The following is a 21420-nucleotide window of genomic DNA, read 5'->3' on the forward strand; positions in this document are numbered from 1 at the left end:
GCCACCTGCCTGAACGTCATCCAAGTAGAGAGGTCACACCCTGTGTTCATGTGTGAATCTTGGCCAGGCTTCCTATTTTGCCTTAGGAAGGTGTAAGATTATTTTATGGCTAGTTCCTTTTTGAAGCATGTGGACCTGCACTTAATTGGCAATACAGAATCAAGAACTAGAGTCTTGGGAATTTCCTGGCAGTCCAATGGTTAGGACTCTGAGCTTTTGCTGCCACGGCCGAGGGTCTGTTCCCTAGTCAGATCCCGCACCGTGCTTGGCAAGGTCAAGAAACTTTAAAAAGAAATTAAACAAGAAATTATTTAAGAAACAAAAAACAAAACAAACAAAAAAAAAACCTGAGTCTTTTCCAGAGAAGACAATATCAAACTTAGTCAAAAGTCTAGTCTTCAGAAATGATGTTGAAGAAATAATCCTCTAAAGCAGATGTCAGAAAACTTTCTATATTAAAGGCCAGATGGTGAATATTCAGGTTTTATAGATCATATATGGTCTCCGAGGCACAGTCTACTTTTTCTTTTTCTTAACAACCCTTTAAAAAATATAAAATCTATTCTTAGCTCACAGGCTGTTCCAAAGCAGGCCACAGATTAGATCTGGCTCATGGGCCATGTTTGCCAACCACGGCTCTACAGACACCATTTGTCCAGTTGGTTACTTCAGTGACTTTCAAGCTGAACCGTGCAGTTGGCAATTGGAAGTGTCTCAAAGGAAACCACCAGGTTCCCAGGTCTCCGGCCCCCTATCCCTGGCTTACCACACTTGCCCCTATCCCTGCCCCTTCCTGAAAGACTCAGTTACACAGGGCAGAGAAAGGTAGGCACCTGACCAAGGGCAGGAGCACCACCATGGCCTGGGGTAGACGTGAGAAACCCCACAGGGGGAGGAGAGTGGCAGCCAGGAGGGCCGCCCAGCGAGGATGCCCCGTCTCACCATGGAGTTTCTGGGCCCGTCTTGGTCTGCTCAGGTGGCCATAACAACACACCACAGAATGGACGGCTTAAACAACATTGATTTCTTATGGTTCCAGAGTCTGGGAAGTTCAAGATCAAGAAGCTGACAGACTCCGCTCTTGGAGAGGGCCTCCATCTTGGCCTTCTGTCTCCTCATATGGCAGGCATAGGAAACTCTGGTGTGTCTTCCTCTAAGGACAGGAATCCCGTCATAGTGGCTCCACCCTCATGACCTCATTGAAAACTGATTATCTCCCACAGGCCCCATCTCCTAACACCCTGGCATTGGGATTTAGGGCTTCAGCATTCCCTGAATTCTTAGGGAACCAAAACATTCAGTCTATAACAGAGCCAAGCAGATGAGGTAGGTGTCAATAAAGAGTGGAGGGAAGGGAAGTAGGAAAGAATGCCAGTGGAAAACTCTACACAGAGTGAAACTTACCGAGTATACTAATACACGGCATGAGGATAGTGGAAGCCAGGATTCGCACGGGGGGAGAACAGCTACAAAGAGGGCAAGGGAGAAAACCACAATGGATCCTGTGGTAGTAGACTAGAATCTGAAACACTTGGGCAAAATCATGATTTCCAATGCATATTTTAGGTTAGCACAAAAGTACCTGCACTTTTGCAAGTGCTGAAATTTGCTATTTGATATTGGATTACATTCTAAATAAATGTGATTATGTTATATATCATTTTAATGCACATTCCCAATTTTTTGCCAATGATTTATTACTTGCTATTTATTTTATTTTAGACTATGGAAATGATGCTACAGAAAAAGCAAATTCCAGTGATTTTCTTGTTTGAATTCAAAATGGGTTGCAAAGCAGTGGAAACAACTTGCAACACCAACACCACACATGGCCCAGGAACTACTCATGATCATGCGGCGCACTGGTGGTTCAAGAAGTTTTGCAAAGGAGATGAGCCTTGAAGACGAGGAGCGCAGTGGCTGGGCATCAGAAGTTGACAACAACCAACTGAGAGCATCATCGAAACTGATCCTCTTACAACCTCAGGAGAAGTTGCTGAACAACTGGACATCAAGCATTCTACAGTCGTTCAGCATTTGAAGCAAAGTGGAAAGGTGAAAAAGCTTGGTAAGTGAGTGCCTCATGAGCTGACTGAACATCAAAGAAATCATTGTTTTGAAGTGCTGTCTTCTCTTATTCTACACAACAATGAACCATTTCTTCATCGGACTGTGACATGCAACAAAAAATGGATTTTATACAACTGGTAATAACTAGCTCAATGGCTGGACAGAGAAGAAGCTACAAACTACTTCCCAAAGCCAAACTTGCACTAAAAAAAAGGTAGTGGTCACCACTGTTTGGTGATCTGCTGCCCATTTGATCCACTACAGCTTTCTGAACTCTGGCAAAACCATTACATCTGAGAACTATGCTTAGCAAACTGATGGATGCCTGCAAAAGGGAGGGGTCAGCAGAAAGGGCCCTATTCTTCTCCACAACAAGGCCTGACTGCACATCACACAATCAATGCTTCAAAGTTGAACAGATTGGTCTTTGAAGTTTTGCCTCATCTGCCATATTCCCATGAACTCTTGCCAGTACATTTTTTGCAGGGAAAATGCTTCCACAACCAGCAGGAGGCAGAAAATGCTTTCCAAGAGTTTGTCCAATCCCCAAGCACAGATTTTTATGCTATAGGTATAAACAAACTTATTTCTCATTGGCAAAAATGTATTGATTGTAATGGTTCCTAGGGCTTCCCTGGTATCTCAGCTGGTAAAGAATTCACCTGCAATGCAGGAGAACCTGGTTTGATTCCTGGGTTGGGAAGATCCACTGGAGAAGGGATAGGCTACCCACTCCAGTATTCTTAGGGCTTCCCTGGTGGCTCAGTTGGTAGAGTCCACCTGCAATGCAGGAGACCTGGCTTTGATCCCTTGGTTGAGAATATCCCCTGGAGAAGGGAAAGGCTACCCACTCCAGTATTCTGGCCTGGAGAATTCCATGGACTGTATAGTTTGTGGGGTCACAGAGTCAGACACCACTGAGCAACTTGATAAAAAATTCATAATTCAAAACCAAAATTACATTTGCACCAAAGTAATAAATAAAGTTAATAAATATAGGTGTGTTATGATATATTTACAAACACACATATTATACATGAATACATAAGCATAATACAGATGCCAAACACAGACTAGTTCTGTCTAGTAGAGGGTCTGGGAGAAGTGACACTCCAATAGTAATGAGCACACTCTATACCCAGATCTTGGTTTCTAAAGGTCATTTTCTACTTAAAAACAAATGGAAAAAAAAAAAGAAACAAAACAGAGTTCCTTGGAAAAAATAACTACATCCAGGATTGGGACAAGAAAAGAATGAGATGAGCCTGAGTCTGGAATATCTTACTGTGAAACTAAGTAAGCTAAGCTAAGTCACTTCAGTCGTGTCCGACTCTGTGCGACCCCATAGACGGCAGCCCACCAGGCTCCCCCGTCCCTGGGATTCTCCAGGCAAGAACACTGGAGTGGGTTGCCATTTCCTTCTCCAGTGCACGAAACTGAAAAGTGAAAGGGAAGTTGCTCAGTCGTGTCTGACTCTTAGTGACCCCATGGACTGCAGCCCACTAGGCTCCTCCATCCGTGGGATTTTCCAGGCAAAGTACTGGAGTGGGGTGCCATTGCCTTCTCCGAAACTAAGTAAAGAAGAAATCAAAGACTAAAAAAAAAAAAAAAAACGCAAGCAAAGAAACAGACATCATCTTGAAGGGACTTCCCTGGCCATATCTGGTTGTAATTTGAGGAAAAAAAAAAAGTAACCCACTGAATGAAACACAACCACCATACTGAGATGGGTGTAAATAACTGAGTGACTGTGCCTTAACTAAAAATAATAATAAATAAATAAATCTGAATAAAATGAAAGTATGAGGAGGAATAGGGCATTCCCAAACTCTCAAAGCAGCTCTCCAATTAATACTTATTGATAATGAAAAGAAAAAGGGTAATTTATGGTGAAGAAGCCTGGCAGATACCACCTTATTTAAGTTCTCAAAGTTAACATGAACTTCAATTGAATAAATCAAAATCATGTGCCACAGGATGCAATGAGAACACAGCATCAATTTTGTGATATTCCTGCCAAAGATGTACAACCTGAATCTAATCTTGAGGAAACATAAGACAAAACCAAATGGAGGGATATTCTACAAAATAATTGGGCTGGAATCTTCAAAGCTGTATCATTAAAGTCAAGGAAAACCGAGGACGTCTTCTAGACTGAAAGAGATGAAGAAAACATGGGGATGCAGGGCATCACTCTGAACTGGATTCCTTCGCTTTTATAGATATTAAGTAGACAACTGGAAACACCAGAATAAGGTCAGACTGTAAGACAGCAGTAACACATTTCCCAGTTTTGAGAGTTGCATGCTGGTTGTGTAGGAGAATGTTCTCATTTGTAGGAAAATTCAGAGTAAAAAAAAATATTCAAGAGTGACAGCAACTTACCCTCAAGTTCACGATTGTTTCAAAACAAAGTTTTTGAGACCCTAATTGCCCACACTTTTAACCTGTGAGGCTTTTGTCACTATTCTCTTGTGTTTTTTCAGAAACTGCTTGAACCTACCTAATGACTTCGCATCTCACTGAGTCCAAGCTAGGGTCCTTTCAATGGTCTCTAAGACCCAGTGATATGCTAGAGGCAGTTGTTAAAATTCCAGGTATTATGCAAACCAACTGACCTCACTTTGGTAGTTTGACATCATCTACGGTGAAAGTATTTACACCTCAGGAATCAATAAATGCTGCAGATCAGAAAGGATTTTTGTTTGGTTGGTTTTCCTGGAGGAAGGTCATTGGTTTTCCTGGAGTAGGTCATTTCCTGGTGGTTATTTCCATTTCCTGGAGAGCACATCACTGTAATAGCCTTTACTATGTGCTCCACCGGCCCATCCACATCTCTCTGAACCAAGCACCCCTTCCTATTTCTGTTCTCTCGGAGGGTGACAGTCTTTCACTGGGTATCGTACATTTCCAAACATCACCCCTTTCAGTTTATTGTTCCAATGTTAGTTTTTCATTTGGAATAAAGGGTTGGAATTTTTTTTCCCTATCCCTTTTTCTGTTTTACTTTTCCTAAAGCCTTGTGTGTTTATATTTGTGTGTTTTCGGCCCACCTCTTGCCACCATTAGACTATAAGCTCATTGAGAGCAAATACTTTCATCTTTGCTGTATTTTCATCTAGCTGTATACCTAGCACCTAGAATCTTAGTTTGGGCCCTAGAACAGGAACTCTGTAAACATCTTGGATTTAATGAATGGCCAAGGTTTATCCCAGGAATGATAAGATGGTTTAACATAAATAGATTTTCCTAATGCAATTCACATATATAAAGAATAAAGGGAAAAAAATAGGACCATCACAATACGTGCAGAAATCATTACAGAAAACACAATGTCTATTCATGATGAAAACCTTTAGTAAACTAGGAATATCCCATGGACGGAGGAGCCTGGTAGGCTACAGTCCATGGGGTCGCTAGGAGTTGGACACGACTGAGCGACTTCACTTTCACTTTTCACTTTCCTGCATTGGAGAAGGAAATGGCAACCCACTCCAGTGTTCTTGCCTGGAGAATCCCAGGGACTCGGGAGCCTGGTGGGCTGCCGTCTCTGGGGTTGCAGAGTCGGACATGACTGAAGCGACTTAGCAGCAGCAGCAGCAGCAGAAAGGGACTATGCAATGTACCAAACAGACTTTTTCCAAAAAGTCAAAATTATCACACTTAATGATGAGATGCTAGAAGTATTTCTTTTAGGATTAGGAAAAGAATAATAATATCATTTACACTAACTGTAAATAGACTAAAAATTCCAATTAAAATAAAGAGACTGTCAGAATGGATTTTTTTTTTAAACTCCACTTAGTACAAGCTTTTAAAATTTTACATATAAAGACACAGGTTGAGAGTAAAAGGGTAAAAAAGACATAACATGAAAACAGTGTAGTTAGCTGATTTCTGACAAATATACTGAGTTATTTCAATGAAAGAAATGACAGCTATTTAATTAACGGTGATGGAACAAATGGAGATATTCTTAAAAAAAAAAAAAACTTTGGCACCTACCTGATGCCAAATGCAAAAAGTAATTTGACATGATCACAGACCTAAATGTAAATGGTAAAACAATGCAATTCCTAGAAAATAGACATAGGAAAAAGTCTTACGACTTGGAGGTAGGCAAAGATTTCTTAAGACACAAAAGACACCAATTGTTAAAGAAAAAAAGGTGCAGTACACTGGACTTCACTATGCTTAAGACTTTCTGTTCATCAAAAGGCACTATTAAGAAAATTAAAAGATAAGCTACAGATAAGGAGAGAATAGTCTCATACTCACAGGCACAAACAAAAAAGATCTTATTTCCAGACTATACAAAGAACTCTTTAAAATTCAACAATAAGACAACCGGATATTAGAAGACACTTGACAAAAGAACATATATGAATGACCAAAAAGCAAATGAAAAGGTGCCCAACATTATTAATCTTGTATTTAATTAATAAATCTTGTATTTAATTAATACAAATTAAAATGACAATGAGATACTACTTTAATCCACTGCTGCTGCTGCTGCTAAGTCGATTCAGTTGTGTCCAACTCTGTGCAACCCCAGAGACGGCAGCCCACCAGGCTCCCGCGTCCCTGGGATTCTCCAGGCAAGAACACTGGAGTGGGCTGCCATTTCCTTCTCCAATGCAGGAAAGTGAAAAGTGAAAGTGAAGTCGCTCAGTCGTGTCTAACTCCTAGCGACCCCATGGACTGCAGCCCACCAGACTCCTCCATCCATGGGATTTTCCAGGCAAGAGTACTGGAGTGGGGTGCCATCGCCTTCTCCGACTTTAATCCACTAGATTAGCTAAAATCCAAAACTGACAACACTCAATGCGGACTAGAAAGTGAATGTGTTGGAATTCTTTTTTTTTTTTTTTTCCCCCCTGGCTAGAGTATAAACTGGTATAAACAGCTTTGGAGAACACTTCCTTCAGCAGTTTCCCATTAAGTAAAGTCATCTAGATGGCACTAGTTATAAAGAATCTGCCTGCCAGTGCAGGAGACACAAGAGATATGGATTTGATCCCTGGGTCAGGAAGATCTCCTGGAGTAGGAAGTGGCAACCCACTCCAGTATTTCTGCCTGGAAAGCTCCATGGGCAGAGGGGGCTGGTGAGCTACAGTCAATGGGGCCGCAAAGAGTCAGACACGGCTGAGCACATACCGTATGACCCAGCACAAATACAACAATGTACAAGTTTTATTCATAATAAGCTGGCTTGAGAATCACACAAAATATCCAGCAATAGAAGAATGAATAATGAATTGTCATATATTCATACAGTGGAAAACTACTTGGCAGGAAAAAAATGAACGGACTATTGAGCCATGTGATAACATATTAATAGATGAAACATGAATCTCAGAAACACAGTAGAAGAAACCAGAAACAAACAAGTACATACTATATGAATCCATTTATGCATGATTCAAGAAATGGCAAACTGATCTTTGCTGAATGAAATTAGAATAGTAGTTACTTTTTGGGTTGGAGCAATTGACTGGTGGTAAAGCTCAACAGCCAAAGAACACTAGGGACAATGAAACGTTAGGTTTCTTAACTAGCTTAAAGAAGGAAGAGTTATCCAGGGGAAGCATGAAGGGTTCCTTTGATGAGGGGAAGTAAGGATGTTGTCTTGTTTCCTTTTGCCTAAGGTTTTGGGCTCAGAATAACTTTACAAGGTGAATTTGAATTGGACATGAAGCACTTCTTTGAACTCATGATTTGAGAAAGGGAAGACACAGCAGAAAAAGAGAAAGAAAGAATCCCTATTTTACAATTGAAAAAAATCAAATTAAAGGATTCTACTCTGGTGAAGTAAAGCTAGGATTGAAACCAGTGCTCATGCCAAATGCAAAACCACTACACCGGGTACCTGGCTGGTGTCAGGGAAAGAGAAGGCTAAGCATCAGAGTGAAGTCTACCTTCAGAGTGGTTCTGTGTAATCAACTTCTCAGGATTTTAACATCTAACTCACTCTACTTGAAACAGTGGTCACAGTGAACAGTCGAGGTACCATACATCACCAAACCAAACAGGAGAACACTTTTCCTGAAAGTTTTATGTCTGTGTAATGAACAGCAAGTTATTGCAGATTTCTTCTTGGAACTACGAATATGAAAGAAAGAAACAGCTCCAAAAAGAAGCCTGAAACCCTTGCTAGCTGTTCACGGAAGACACATTTATTGTACGGGTGCGTGCGTTCCTCTGCATAGAGAACAGCTTGTGCAGAAACCAAACCAACAACAAAAGGAGTATATTTACAAAATAGGAAATTCTCATATTAGAACAGATAACGAGGATCCCAAAGGGGCAACGTATTTTTTGCACTGTTTTGTTGGAAGCATGGGGCACTGTCAAAAGTGTTGCACATTAGGGATCCTCAAACTTTAATGTGCATCTGAATCCCGGGAATCGTGAAGTTCCGATTCAGCAGGTCGGCTATGGGGTTGAGACCATGCATTTCTAGAAAGCCCCCGGGTGATGCTAACTGGGAAGAAGGTGAGGCGGGGTGGGCAAACGGGGCGCGCGGTTTGCATGTGTGGAGAGGGTACTCCACTTTAAGGAACCCAGAGGCTCGCTCTAAGCAACTGGAAAAAAGAAATTCAAAACCCTATCCTTCCGAGAGAGGCGGAGCCGGCCGGGGCGGCGTTAAAGCGAGGACGGCTGCGCCTGGGAGGCCAGACTCCACCGCCCGCCTTACCCCAGAATCAGCAGCGCGCTCTGCAGCCGTCTCCGCACCTCCAGGAACACGCGCGCCTCCGTTGCAACCGCCGCCATGCGGACGCTCAGCCGAGAGCTCTGGAGACCCGGCCACCGGGGCCGGAAAGCGGCTGCACGTGCGGCTTGAGCAGGAACCGCGGCCGCGGTGGCGGCCGCGCGGGCCTCTAGGACCTGGAGCTCGGGTGCCCGCCAGCCCACAGCGCCACCTGCCGGGCGGAGAGCGCGCCGCCGCGTGGATTCCATCAGTGAGAGTGAGCGCTTTCAAAGCCGGCCTTTGGGTCAGAGCTCAGAGAAAAGGTGGGAACGGGGAAGCCAAACTGTTCTTCCACTCCGCTTCTTAAGGGCGCGACCTGATGCACCAGGCTCCCTGTAAATGACCTTCAAGGTCGGACCCCAGAACACTGCTTTGGGTAGCTTGGGGAGAGATGAGACTGGACGAGAGGGGTAGGCAAGCATTTATCCCCAGCAGGGTCTAGAGCCCAATTCCTCACCCCAGATGCACTTTACCTTCAATTTGGTTTTGTTTTAATGAACTATAGTCTCTTTGGTTTTTTGTTTTGTTTTTATAAATCCTGGTCTGTGTTTGATAGTTCTCCTCTGTCTTGAGGCAACAAATGGCCAGGACTGACTTAGCTGCCGCTTCCCAATTTAGACCAGAAGGCTCCAGAATGGAAAGGGTTGCAAAACTTTGAGAAGTTCTCTGTTGTCTGCACAAGAGAGAGTATGGTTAAGTCCAGTATCATGAAGCACAGGATTAAGCATTCCCATAACCTGTGTTATTTTGTTTCTGATGTTTTATTTTTTTGATTAGAGTATAATTGCTTTATAATGTTGTGTTTGTTTCTGCTGAACAACAACCTGAATTAGCTATGTGTGTGTCAGTGTATCTATCTATCTATCTATATATATGTATCTCCTCCCTCTTGAGTCTCCCCCAGTCCTACCCCTCTAGGTCATAACAGAGAACTAAGCCAAGTTCCCTGTGCTATACAGCTGCTTCCCACTAGCTATCTGTTTTACACATGGTAGTGTATATCTTCAAAAACAAGATAGCATATATGTGTGTGTGTGTGTTAGTCGCTCAGTTCTGTCCGACTCTTTGCAATCCCACGAAATATACATGCATGTGTGCATGCATGCTCCGTGGCTTCAGGCTTGTCCGACTCTGTGTGACCCTATGGACTGTAGCCTGCCAGGTTCCTCTGTCCCTGGGATTCTCCAGGCAAGAATACTGGAGTGGGTTGCCATGCCTTCCTCCAGGGGATCTTCCTGAACCAGGGATCAAACCTGTGGCGTCTCCTGCATTTTCTGTATTGCAGGAGGATTCTTTACCACTAAGCCACCCAGGAAGCCCCATATACATACATACATACATACATACATACATACATACATACATACATGCTGCTGCTGCTGCTAAGTTGCTTCAGTCGTGTCCGACTCTGTGCGACCCCAGAGACGGCAGCCCACCAGGCTCCCCCGTCCCTGGGATTCTCCAGGCAAGAACACTGGAGTGGGCTGCCATTTCCTTCTCCACATACATACATACATATATATATATAGAGAGAGAGAGTAGTATTTACATAATATATGCGGTGCTGTGCTTAGTTGCTCAGTCCTGTCCGACTCTTATGTGACACCATCGACTGTAATCCACCAGGCTCCTCTGTCCATGGGGATTCTCCAGGCAAGAATACTGGAGTGGGTTGCCATGCCCCCCTCCAGAGATCTTCCCAACCCAGACATTGAACCCAGGTCTCCCACATTGCAGGCAGATTCTTCACCATCTGAGCCACCAGGGAAACCCAAGAATACTGGAGTTAGGTAGCCTAGCCCTTCTCCAGGGAATCTTCCTGACGCAGGAATCGAAGCAGGATCTCCTGCATTACAAGCGGATTCTTTACCAGCTGAGCTACCAGGGAAGCCCTTACATTATATATATATATATATATATATATACACACACACACACACACACACACACACACACACACATATATCTACAAGTTTGTTCTCTATGTCTGCCTCTCTATCCTGCCCTACAAATAGTCTAATCAGTACTATTTTTCTAGATTTCATATGTATGCGTTAATACACAGTATTTTTCTGACTCCATGCTATATGACAGACTTTAGGTTCATCCACATCACTACAAATGACCCACTTTCGTTCCTTTTTATGGTTGAGCAATATTCCATCATATATGTATACTATATCTTCTTTATCCATTCATCTGTAGATGGACTTTTAGATTGCTTCTGTGTTCTGGCTTTTGTAAATAGTGATGCAGGAGAAGGCAATGGCACCCACTCCAGTACTCCTGCCTGGAAAATCCCATGGATGGAGGAGCCTGGAAGGCTTCAGTCCATGGGGTCGCTGAGGGTTGGACACGACTGAGTGACTTCACTTTCACTTTTCACTTTCATGCATTGGAGAAGGAAATGGCAACCCACTCCAGTGTTCTTGCCTGGAGAATCCCAGGGACAGGGGAGCCTGGTGGGCTGCCGTCTATGGGGTTACACAGAGTTGGACACGACTGAAGTGACTTAGCAGCAGCAGCAGTGAACATTAGGATACATGGTTTTCTCAGGATATATGCCTAGTAGTGGGATTGTTAGGTCATTTGGTAGTTTTTAGTTTTTTAAGGAACTTTAATTGTTCTCCATGGTGATTGTATCAATTTGTATTCCCTCCAAGAATGCAAGAGTTCTCTTCTCTCCACACTCTCTCCATAAGCATTCCTATAACTTTTGAAAAGAGGAAGATGAGAATGACTCTATATGTACATTTCTACTCTTCACTTTTGCAAAAGTAAAAACGGACTCAGGGAAATCTGTAATCTCATTGTTACTGTTACTGGCTAGGGTTCTTGGCATCCTTGCTGCTGCTGCTAAGTCGCTTCAGTCGTGTCCGACTCTGTGCAACCCCAGAGATGGCAGCCCACCAGGCTCCCCCGTCCCTGGGATTCTCCAGGCAAGAACACTGGAGTGGGTTGCCATTTCCTTCTCCAATGCATGAAAGTGAAAAGTGAAAGTGAAGTCATTCAGTCGTGTCCGACTCCTAACCACCCCATGGACTGTAGCCCATCAGGCTCCTCCATCCACAGGATTTTCCAGGCAAAAGTACTGGAGTGGGGTGCCATTGCCTTCTCCGCTTGGTATCCTTACTGAATAGAAATTGACCTGAAGCCAGACAAGAAATCCAGGCAAGGCTTTATTGGGCCCCCTGTTGCAGGAAGAGGGAGTGGTCTCCCACTTTTTGGTCTCTTTGTATCTCTTGTCCAGAATTTGCCCTAACTGCACATGCACACAGCTACTTTTAGTCCCATATAGTTTGTTTGTATTTTGTTGCTGGAGGAGAGGTGTGTCCAGGAGCAAGCATTGCAGCACTGCAGCAAAGGGTCCCGGGTCCGAGGCCTGTCTCACTACTGGCAGATGATTTTGGAACGTTTGACCCAGTAAAGGATCCAGTATAATGTAAGTACTTATCATGGGAAAATATTAAAATGTAAGGCCAAGGTAGAATTATAACGATTATTTTAAAACAAGAGGCTTAAAAAAAAAAAAACAAAAACCCAGAAACAATGATTACTTGTATGTAGAAAATTGTATTAATATGTTTATTGATTTTCCATTTTATCATTTTGAAGTCATAATTATTACACTGAACAGGTTAATTTGAATATTTTGTAAGCAAATAATAAAGTCATGTTCCTAAAGATACTAGTTCAAGACATTTTTTTCTAAAATCCATATTTAGAGTTATTAAAGTTTATTGTTTTGCCTCACAAATTCCTGTATCCATCAGAATAATTCAAAATCATGGATGAAGGTAAAAGCGCAGTTAAAAGAAGTTTACTGCTATTTCATCTCCATGGTGACAAAAGATGATGGTTTTGATGGAAGAAAATTTCACATATTAAGAAACATGCTGGCTTATACATGATTTAACTGGAACTTTAGGCTAACCCAAACAGCCTATTTGTGGCCTATTAAATATGCACTGGGGATCTCCCTGGTGATCCAGGGATATTAAGACTATGCTTCCACTGCAGTGAGCATGGGTTCAATCCCTGGTCAGGGAACTAAGATCCCAAGTGCTAACTAGTATAGCCAAAAAAAAAAAAAAAAAAAGCATCATACATCTACTTCAACCATTAAAGTAAAAAATGCATTAAAAAATCGAGGATTTGTGGTTCAGATATTCCAAAGGGAGCCACGTGGCCACCATGGTCATGGTTTCAGACATGTGCTTGTATTACTGAGAAATTTTCTGAACTGTATCACATCCAAGGACACCAATGAGCCTTGCTGCCAGCAGCTGCCAGTTGCAACTTTATAGTCTCAAGCTCTCCTCTTGTACTATGTAACCATTTCAGACCTCAGTCAACCCTTACATGACAAGCACCCTTCTTTGTCAGCTCCAATCCTAATTATTGACAAATATCTTATGATTTGGGGACCTTCTGCCTTTATAACCCACCCCCATTTTGTAGTCCAGTGGAAAAATTCAAGTGCTTCTTGAATCTATCTCTCCGAGGTTATGGTCATCAATTTGGCTTAAACAAAACTCTTTTCTCTTCCTTACATATATATGCTATATTAATTTATTATTTTTCTCCATTGTTTTGGCTCCTCCTATCTTCCACCTTTAATGTTCAAGGCTATTAAGTGCTTAAGTACTAACATATATTGAAATATGTAACATTCTTTCTTTTTCTTTTCTTTTTTTTTTTTTTTTTTTTGTGCACTGGGCCTCTTGCAGGATCTTAGTTCCCAGACCAGGGCTTGAACTTGGATCACGGCAGCAAAAGTGCAGAATTCTAGGCACTGTACCAGCTGGGAATTTCCTATGTAACATTCTTAATGCAGCATTCTCTTCACAATTTATGTTTGATTATTTTTAAGAATTGTTATATTTGATATATAGTCACATTTGCAAAAGAAACCATATTTGACCCTACATTTTAGGCACCAGGGTGCAATTCTCCTTGTAACTACGTGATTCTCGAGTTCTGCAATCAGAATAGCTCCTAATGTGATAGCAACTATTTGTTTTCTAACTTCCCAAGTCTTTTAATCTCTCTAGGTTTGGAGTTCCTCACATTAAATATTGAGGAATCAGTTAAACAATTTAAATAAACACTTAAATCGTTGCTTGAAGAATATTTAAAAGTTATTTTCAACTCCTAGCATCCCTTCCATCTCTTCATCCATCCTGATGAGGCTGACACCTCATCAGGATGGAAAACACCGGCTACAGGTCTACTCGGTTCATTGGTGACGATGGGCCGCTTCCGCGATAGTCCGCTTGAGGGCGCTGCGGCGACAACGAGCGCCGGGAGGCGAGGAACGGACCGGGGGCGGGGATGGAGGGCCACGGACGTCGACGCCGGCGTGGGCGCGGGCGCGGTGCACACTGGGAGCTGTCACTAGGCCGTCCGGCTCCCGACCTCCGTGTCGCTGCCGGGGTTGCCAGGAGAGCGGCGCCGGCAGGAGCGGCCGAGCCCCCGGCAGGTAACAGCGTCCCCGCCCCGCCTCCCCCAGCGCGGCTGCGAGGCCGCGGCCTCCGGCTCGGAGCGGCCTCCCCGGCCCGGCTAGTCCCTGAGCCGCTGGGACGCCCGGTTGGTCCGCCCGCGGTAGCCTCGGGGGTGTTGCCGCCTGAACCCCGCCTGGAAGCCGCGAAACCCGCCGGCCGCCCGCCCCGTGGTTTCCATGAAGGCGGGACTGGCGGGCCGGGGCCGGGCGGCGGCGGCCGCGCGAGGGCGGCCCGGGGCCCCGGGGGCCAGAGGCGGAGCCGGGGCGTCGGGTGGCCGGGCCGAGCCTCCTGCGCAGGGGCGCGCGGTACGCGGGGTCGGGGCGGCGGTCGCACCTGTGTGAGCAGATCGCGCGGACTCACTTCTTTGTTGGAATCGAGGCATCATCATACTGTCTCTTGCATTTGGAGGGGTTCATGATTGAAGAGACGAGAATGCCCGCCCTGGTTAATTGTCCATGTAGAGGGTGGGGGGTGGGGGCTGGAAAGGAGTGTAGAAGTTTATTAGAGGAAGTCACATTAGTCATAAGGAAGTTGTTAACAGGCATCACCTTTGATTCTCAAGCCTTTTAAAGTTGCACCATAACAATAGTCACTTGTTAGTTTTCCTTCATTCTCGCCTTCCCAGGGGAGGAAAGGGGAGTAACACACAACTACTCTTTTAAAGTCAAATACATTATGTTTTGGTTATTCCTACACTTACAGAGTTCTGTAGGGTTTGAGAAAGAAAGATGGGAAAAATCTGGAGACTAAAGCAGTCAAAACATTTTTAAAAATAAATACAAAAAAGATAGGAAACTTAAGTTTTTGCCTGACAAGTAAGCCCTGAACTGTAGAAGGACAAAGATCCCTTAGTTTTGATGGTATTGGCTGACTTGATGTAGACATTATTATGTCTTGTGTTTTACTGTGGATTACACGTCAGTTTTATGTGCTGACTCTTCACCTGATAAACAACGGCTATTTCCTTGCGCTGACAGAAGTTACAACTAGAGTAAATTAAAACCAGTTGTAGTACCAATGCTTTCTTTTAAAATGATTACTTTCAGCTGCTCAGAACTAAATCATTCCCCAGAATTTAGTAGACAATAGCAGATCTCCGGGTGACCCTGATTATTAGGAGCCAGAGACTAGACTGTAAGAAGTAAAAATATCTAACTTAATATACAAACCTGGAAATGTAATAGCGTAACCAAAATGTAAATATAAAGTGAAAGTGAAGTCGCTCAGTGGTGTCCGACTCTTTGTGACCCCATGGACTTGTAGCCTATCAGGCTCCTCAGTCCATGGAATTTTCCAGGCAAGAGTACTGGAATGGGGTGCCATTTCCTTCTCCACGGATCTTCCCAACAGAGGGATCAAACCCGGGTCTCCCGCATTGCAGGCAGACAGAATTAAATGTTTGAGTATATGCAGTCAAAGAAGTCCTATTTAGTAGTTAAACTACGTGAAAGAACTCTGGTCTGGAAAGGAGAGATTTCATTCAAGACCTTTGTTCTGCTGACCGGGTGTTATCTATCTAGGCCTCAGTTTTGTCATCTAAGAGAATTTCATAGAATCAGAGTTTTCCAAACTATTTTCCCTGAACACTCTTCTGAATCCATTAATGCTCTTACTACCTCCAAACAGAGTTCTGTAGCAAATAATATGGGAGCAGGCATGTCCTGTGCTTAGCTGCTCAGTCGTGTCCAAATCTTTGCAACCCCTTGGACTGTAGCCTGCCAGGCTCCTCTGTCCTTAGGGATTCTCCAGGCAAGAATACTGGAGTGGGTTGCCATGCTCTCCTCCAGAGGATCTTCCCAATCCACGGATCAAACCTGGTTCTTCTGCATCGCAGGCAGATTCTTTACCTTATTCTTACCAGGCAAGCTCAGTATGGAAGAATATTGGTTTAGATCAGGCTTAACTTTTCATTTGCTTTTAACCACAAGACTTCTAGCCCTACTGTGCTAATACACACATAAACTTCCAGAGTGGAAGCTTCCAGGGAAAGGTTATCGAAGCATTTCTCAAACGTACATGGCCAGAGAGCGAATTTTGTCGTGGCCAACATGTTAACATCTCCTGGAGTATAATTACATAGAATACCCATTTGAAAATTACTGTAGTTGAGCAGACTCCCCTTTCATCTCTAAAATTTCCTACATTATATGCTTCTGTGGCCTTCAGCTTAAGCTTGCTAGAGCATGAAGATCAAATGCCAACTCGCTAGACCAAAAGGCTTCTATTTGCCTTAGTACTGTAACAAGGATTCACATGGGTTACTGTGAACTTTAATGCATTAATTTATGACAGAAGGGCATCTTCTTTTTTCTGGCCTCTTGATGCTTCTCTATAACTGTAATTACCTCATTTTGGAATTTGATTTTATGGTTAAGTTATTGATCTTATTAAGAGTAGCATTATAAAGTTTTGACAAGTAAAGACTTGTCACGGATTCTTAAAAACAAATGTGACAAAAACCACGTGAGATGTACTTGATAACTAAATAATTTTAAGAGCTAGATCTCTGGAAAAAGTTAAAGGTTACAATGTAAAGTCTAAGGCAGTTATTTCTAAATTGCGTAGGAACAAGATGTAAGTGTTGAATACAGTCTCCAACTCTTTTGCAAAATTCTGTCCGGTGTCAGTAGCACACAACTAGTGTGGCTGCTTCTGTCTATTCTTTGTTGGTTTGTTAGGGGTGAGTACTGTTAATATGTTAATGTGCTCTTTTGTTTGAGGGAATGAGGCACAGTGCATTTATTTTTAATAGGCAGGCCATAATTTTTGTAAGCTCTCTTTCTGAGAAGAAACTCTTAAGTAGAAGTAGTAGTCATTGTTCACTCGCTCGGTCAAGTCTGACTCTTTGTGACCCGAAGGACTGCATTGTAGCACAACAGGCTTCCCTGTCCTTCAGTATGTCCCAGACTTTGCTCAAACTCATGTTCATTGAGTCAGTGATGCCATCCAACCATCTCATCCTCTGTTGCCCCCTTCTTTTCCTGCCCTCAATCTTTCCCAGCATCAGGATCTTTTCCAGTGAATCAGCTCTTCGCATCAGGTGGCCAAAGTATTGGAACTTCAGCTTCAGCATCAGTCCTTCCGATGAATATTTAGGACTGATTTCCTTTACAATTGACTGGTTTAATCTCCTTGCAGTCCAAGGGACTCAAGAGTCTTCTCTAGCACCATAGTTTGAAAGCATCAGTTCTTCAGCATTCAGCCTTCTCTGGTCCAACTCTCACATCCATACATGACTACTGGAAAAACCATAGCTTTGACTAGGCAGGCCTTTTTTGGCAAAGTGATGTCTCCACTTTTTAATGCATTATCTAGATTTGTCATAGATATTCTTTCAAGGAGCAAGCATCTTTTAATTTCGTGGCTGCAGTCACTGTCCACAGTGATTTTAGAGACCAAGAAAATAAAGTCTGTCACTGTTTCCACTTTTCCCCCATCTGTTTGCCATGAAGTGATGGGACCAGATGCCTTAATCTTAGTATTTTGAATGTTGAGTTTTAAGCCAGCTTTTGCACTTTTCCTCTTTTACCTTCGTCAAGAGGCTTTTTATTTTTAGTTCCTTTTCACTTTCTGCCATTAGGATGGTGTCATCTGCTTATCTCAGGTTATTGATATTTCTCCCCACAATCTTGATCCAGCTTGTGATTCATCCAGCCCAGCATTTCACATGATGTACTCTGCATGTAAATTAAATAAGCAGGGTGACAAAATACAGCCTTGATGTACTCTTTCCCAATTTGGAACCAGTCTGTTGTTCCATATCCGGTTCTGACTGTTGCTTCTTGACCTGCATACAGATTTCTCAGGAGGTTGGTAAGGCGGTCTGGTATTCCTATCTCTTTAAGAATTTTCCACAGTTTGTTGTGATCCACACAGTCAAAAGCTTTAGTAGTCAGTGAAGCAGATGTTTTTGTGGAATTCTCTTGCTTTTTCTGTGATCCAGCAGATGTTGGCAATTTGATCTCTGGTTCTTCTGCCTTTTCTAAATCCAGCCTTTACATCTGCAAGTTCTCGGTTCACGTACTGTTGAAGTATGGACTGCTATTTTTGTGTACAGCTTTTATTGAAAATGTATTATATGCAAGTGAGTACTTTTGATCCCCTTCTCCAAATTGGGATTTCCCTTCTTGTATTGTGTTTACCTCCCCTTCCCCAAGATATCCAAGCCTGAAGCCTCAATGATTGTTCATTGCATAGGTCAAAGATACGGTATCACACTTACCAAGGAAAAACTTACATGTAATAATGTGCACTCGTTTTATGTGTACATTACATACACACTTGTGTAACCACCACCACAATCAAGATTTGGAACATGTTACCCACCACTCAGGCCTGTATTGTTATGTCTTTGTTCTCTTTGAATTTCTCCCTGTTTCTACATGTGTAAATCATAACTATTAAGTTCTAGCTCAAGCGCCACTTTGTGAATCTTTTTTGCCTTCTTTCTGGCTTTCAGATTTACATTTCTTTGAACATTTTTCCTATCCTTCATGATGGCAAAACCAATGGCATGCTCATGTAAGCACTTCTATTTGTTGACCAAATGGATAAGTGCAGTATTTCTCAAACTTGTTTAAATCATTCTTATATCATCTTCAAACTTTTCACCCATGTCTGCATACATCCTGTATTTGTTGTGTTGTTCAGTCGTTAAGTCTTTCTGACTCTTTGTGACCCCATGGATGGCAGCACACCAGGCTTCTTTGTCCTCCACTGTCTCCTGGAGTTTGCTCAAATTCATGTCTGTTGAGTCATTGATGGCTACTAACCATCTCATCCTCTGCCACACCCTTCTCCTTTCACCTTCAGTCTTTCCCAGCATCAGGGTCTTTTCCAATGAGTCAGTTGTTCGCATCAAGAGGCCAGAGTATTGGAGCTTCAGCATCATTCCTTCTAGTGAATACTTTCTGTATACTTATTTCATATTTATCAGTGGAATTATTAACATGATTTTTAAAGGAAACTTGAAGTAACCACCATAAATAAAAAAACAGGTATCTGAGACATCCTGAAGTAGTCAGAGGAGCTGAAAAAGGAAGGAAGGGAGAATGACTTCCTCACCTGATTCAGTGTCACTTAAGTCACTTTTTTAAAAAAGTCTCCTCTTTTATGGAGTTTTACATGAAGAGGCAAGAAAATGAATTCCCTACTTTTGTTCTATAGAATACACTGTGTGTCTCAACTAGTTGAGGTTATTTACCGGCATAGATGTGTATGATGCACTCAGTGTCTAAATTGCCAGTATTTTGTGTTCATGAACAACGAATTCAGGTGAATAGACTTATTTAGTTTGGTACTACTGTTTTCCAAAAACTAATTTACCTGACTGGTGATACTAGGTTTATCAGAGCAATAACTTGGTGCTCAGTCAGGGGTCAGATTACTGTTAATTCAAAGTTCTGGGGTACAATGTCAATTTGAAAATAAGATAAGAGCACTTTGGATGAATATTTTTATTTCATAAAAGAGCCTTCACCCCAGCAGGAAGTTTCTTTTCTGTGTCTATACTATAAAATTAAGCAGTGTAATAGAAGCAGTGCAGATAAACTCATCATTTAAAAGTGACAGCTGATTATAGTCTGAAAAACTACAGAAGCACACCAGACTTGGTCCTTTGCATTATATACATAAACTCCATTATACATGTAAACTCCCTTGTACACTTACATTTCCAGCTGGTTTTGTTTGTGCTGTTATATTATGAAAGGTACTGTAAAATATCAGCTGCTGCTGCTAAGTCGCTTCAGTCGTGTCCGACTCTGTGCAACCCCAGAGACGGCAGCCCACCAGGCTCCCCCGTCCCTGGGATTCTCCAAGCAAGAATACTGGAGTGGGTTGCCATTTCCTTCTCCAATATCAGCTAAGCTACCTTAAACTCTTAAGATATGTGTTATTGCCATCAATCATATTTTTCAGATGGCTGGAGTTTTGGTTTTTTTTCGTTTTATTTATTCATTTTTTGGCTGCACTGCACAGCATGCAGTATCTTCGTTCCCCGCAGCGATCAAACCGTGCCCCTTGCAGTGGAAGTACAGAGTCCTAATCACTGAACCGCCAGGGAATTCCATGGAATTTTGTATGTTTTTATACCACAAATGCCACCCCAGTCTGCAGTTAGACTTTTTGCTTATATTCAGCATGATGATGAGCTATCACTTGACCCGGTGCCTTTTCATACATGCTTATCGTGTCTTACAATGTGTCTCAATTTTTTTGTATTTATTTCTATTTTTTTATTGAAGTAGTGTTGATGTACAATATTACATAAGTTACAGGTGCATGATGTAGTGAATCACAATTTTTAAAAGTTATTTTAAAATATTTAATATATTCTACATATTGTACAATAACTCCTTGTTGATTATGCCGTACATACCAGCTTATACCTCTTAAATTTCCTGTCCCTGCCTGTATTGCCACTCTCCTCCTCCTCTCCCCACTGGTAACCATTAGTTCTCTGTTATCTGTGAGTTGACTTCTTTTTTGCTGTATTCATTAGTTTGTTGTGTTTTGTAGATTCCACATGTAAGTGCTATATAGTATTGTCTTTCTGTGACTTGTTTCACTTAGCCCAACACCCTCCAAATCCATCCATGTTGCTGCATATGGCAAAATTTCATTTTTTTTTATGGCTGAGGAATACTCCATTGTGTATATATATACCACATCTTCTTTAACCAGGGCTTTCCTAGTGACTCAAGTGGTGGAAAGTCTGTCTATAATGCAGGAGATATGGTTCGATTCCTAGACGGGAAAGATCCCTTAAAGAAGGTAATGGCTACTCACTTCAATATTCCTGCCTGGTGAATTCCATAGACAGAAGAATCTGTCAGGTTACAGTCCATGGGGTCACAAACAGTCAGACATGACTGAGCAAATAACACTTTTCTGCTTTAACCATTCACCTGTTGATGATACTTAGGTTGCTTCCGTATCTTGGCAATTGTAAATGCTGTTATGAACATTGGGGTACATGTATCTTTTTGAATTAGTGGGTTTGTTTCTTACGGATATATACTCAGGAGTGGCATTGCTGGGTCATATGGTAGTCCTATTTTTAGTTTCTTGAGAACCCTCCATTCTATTTTCCAT

The 21420-nt window shown here is 42.4% G+C and overlaps 2 protein-coding genes across 14 annotated transcripts in view; one reads left to right on the plus strand and one right to left on the minus strand.

Annotated features, from left to right (window-relative positions):
* UBE3D (ubiquitin protein ligase E3D) overlaps window positions 1–8953 on the minus strand; it is a 188048-nt gene extending 179095 nt beyond the window's left edge. For 3 of the 7 annotated variants that reach the window (XR_011568393.1, XR_011568392.1, XM_070795781.1), the window contains exon 1: window positions 8768–8947. Coding sequence is in view for 5 of the 7 variants with exons in the window: in XM_070795781.1 (XP_070651882.1) it covers window positions 8768–8844 (77 nt within the window). In the remaining 2 variants the exon portion in view is untranslated. Of the gene's footprint in view, window positions 1–8767 lie in introns of all 7 variants that reach the window. The other 4 variants (XM_070795782.1, XM_070795779.1, XM_019967088.2 and 1 more) reach the window with 4 other exon arrangements.
* Window positions 8954–14109: 5156 nt separating this feature from the next.
* The window catches only part of DOP1A (DOP1 leucine zipper like protein A), a 125184-nt gene continuing 117873 nt past the window's right edge, over window positions 14110–21420 (plus strand). The window contains exon 1 of one of the 7 annotated variants that reach the window (XM_070795785.1): window positions 14110–14303. The gene's annotated coding sequence lies outside the window, so the exon portion shown is untranslated. The remainder of the gene's footprint in view (window positions 14304–21420) is intronic. The other 6 variants (XM_070795786.1, XM_070795787.1, XM_070795788.1 and 3 more) reach the window with 6 other exon arrangements.

Source organism: Bos indicus, chromosome 9 (assembly GCF_029378745.1).
Source record: "Bos indicus isolate NIAB-ARS_2022 breed Sahiwal x Tharparkar chromosome 9, NIAB-ARS_B.indTharparkar_mat_pri_1.0, whole genome shotgun sequence".
NCBI classification, from domain to species: Eukaryota; Metazoa; Chordata; class Mammalia; order Artiodactyla; family Bovidae; genus Bos; species Bos indicus.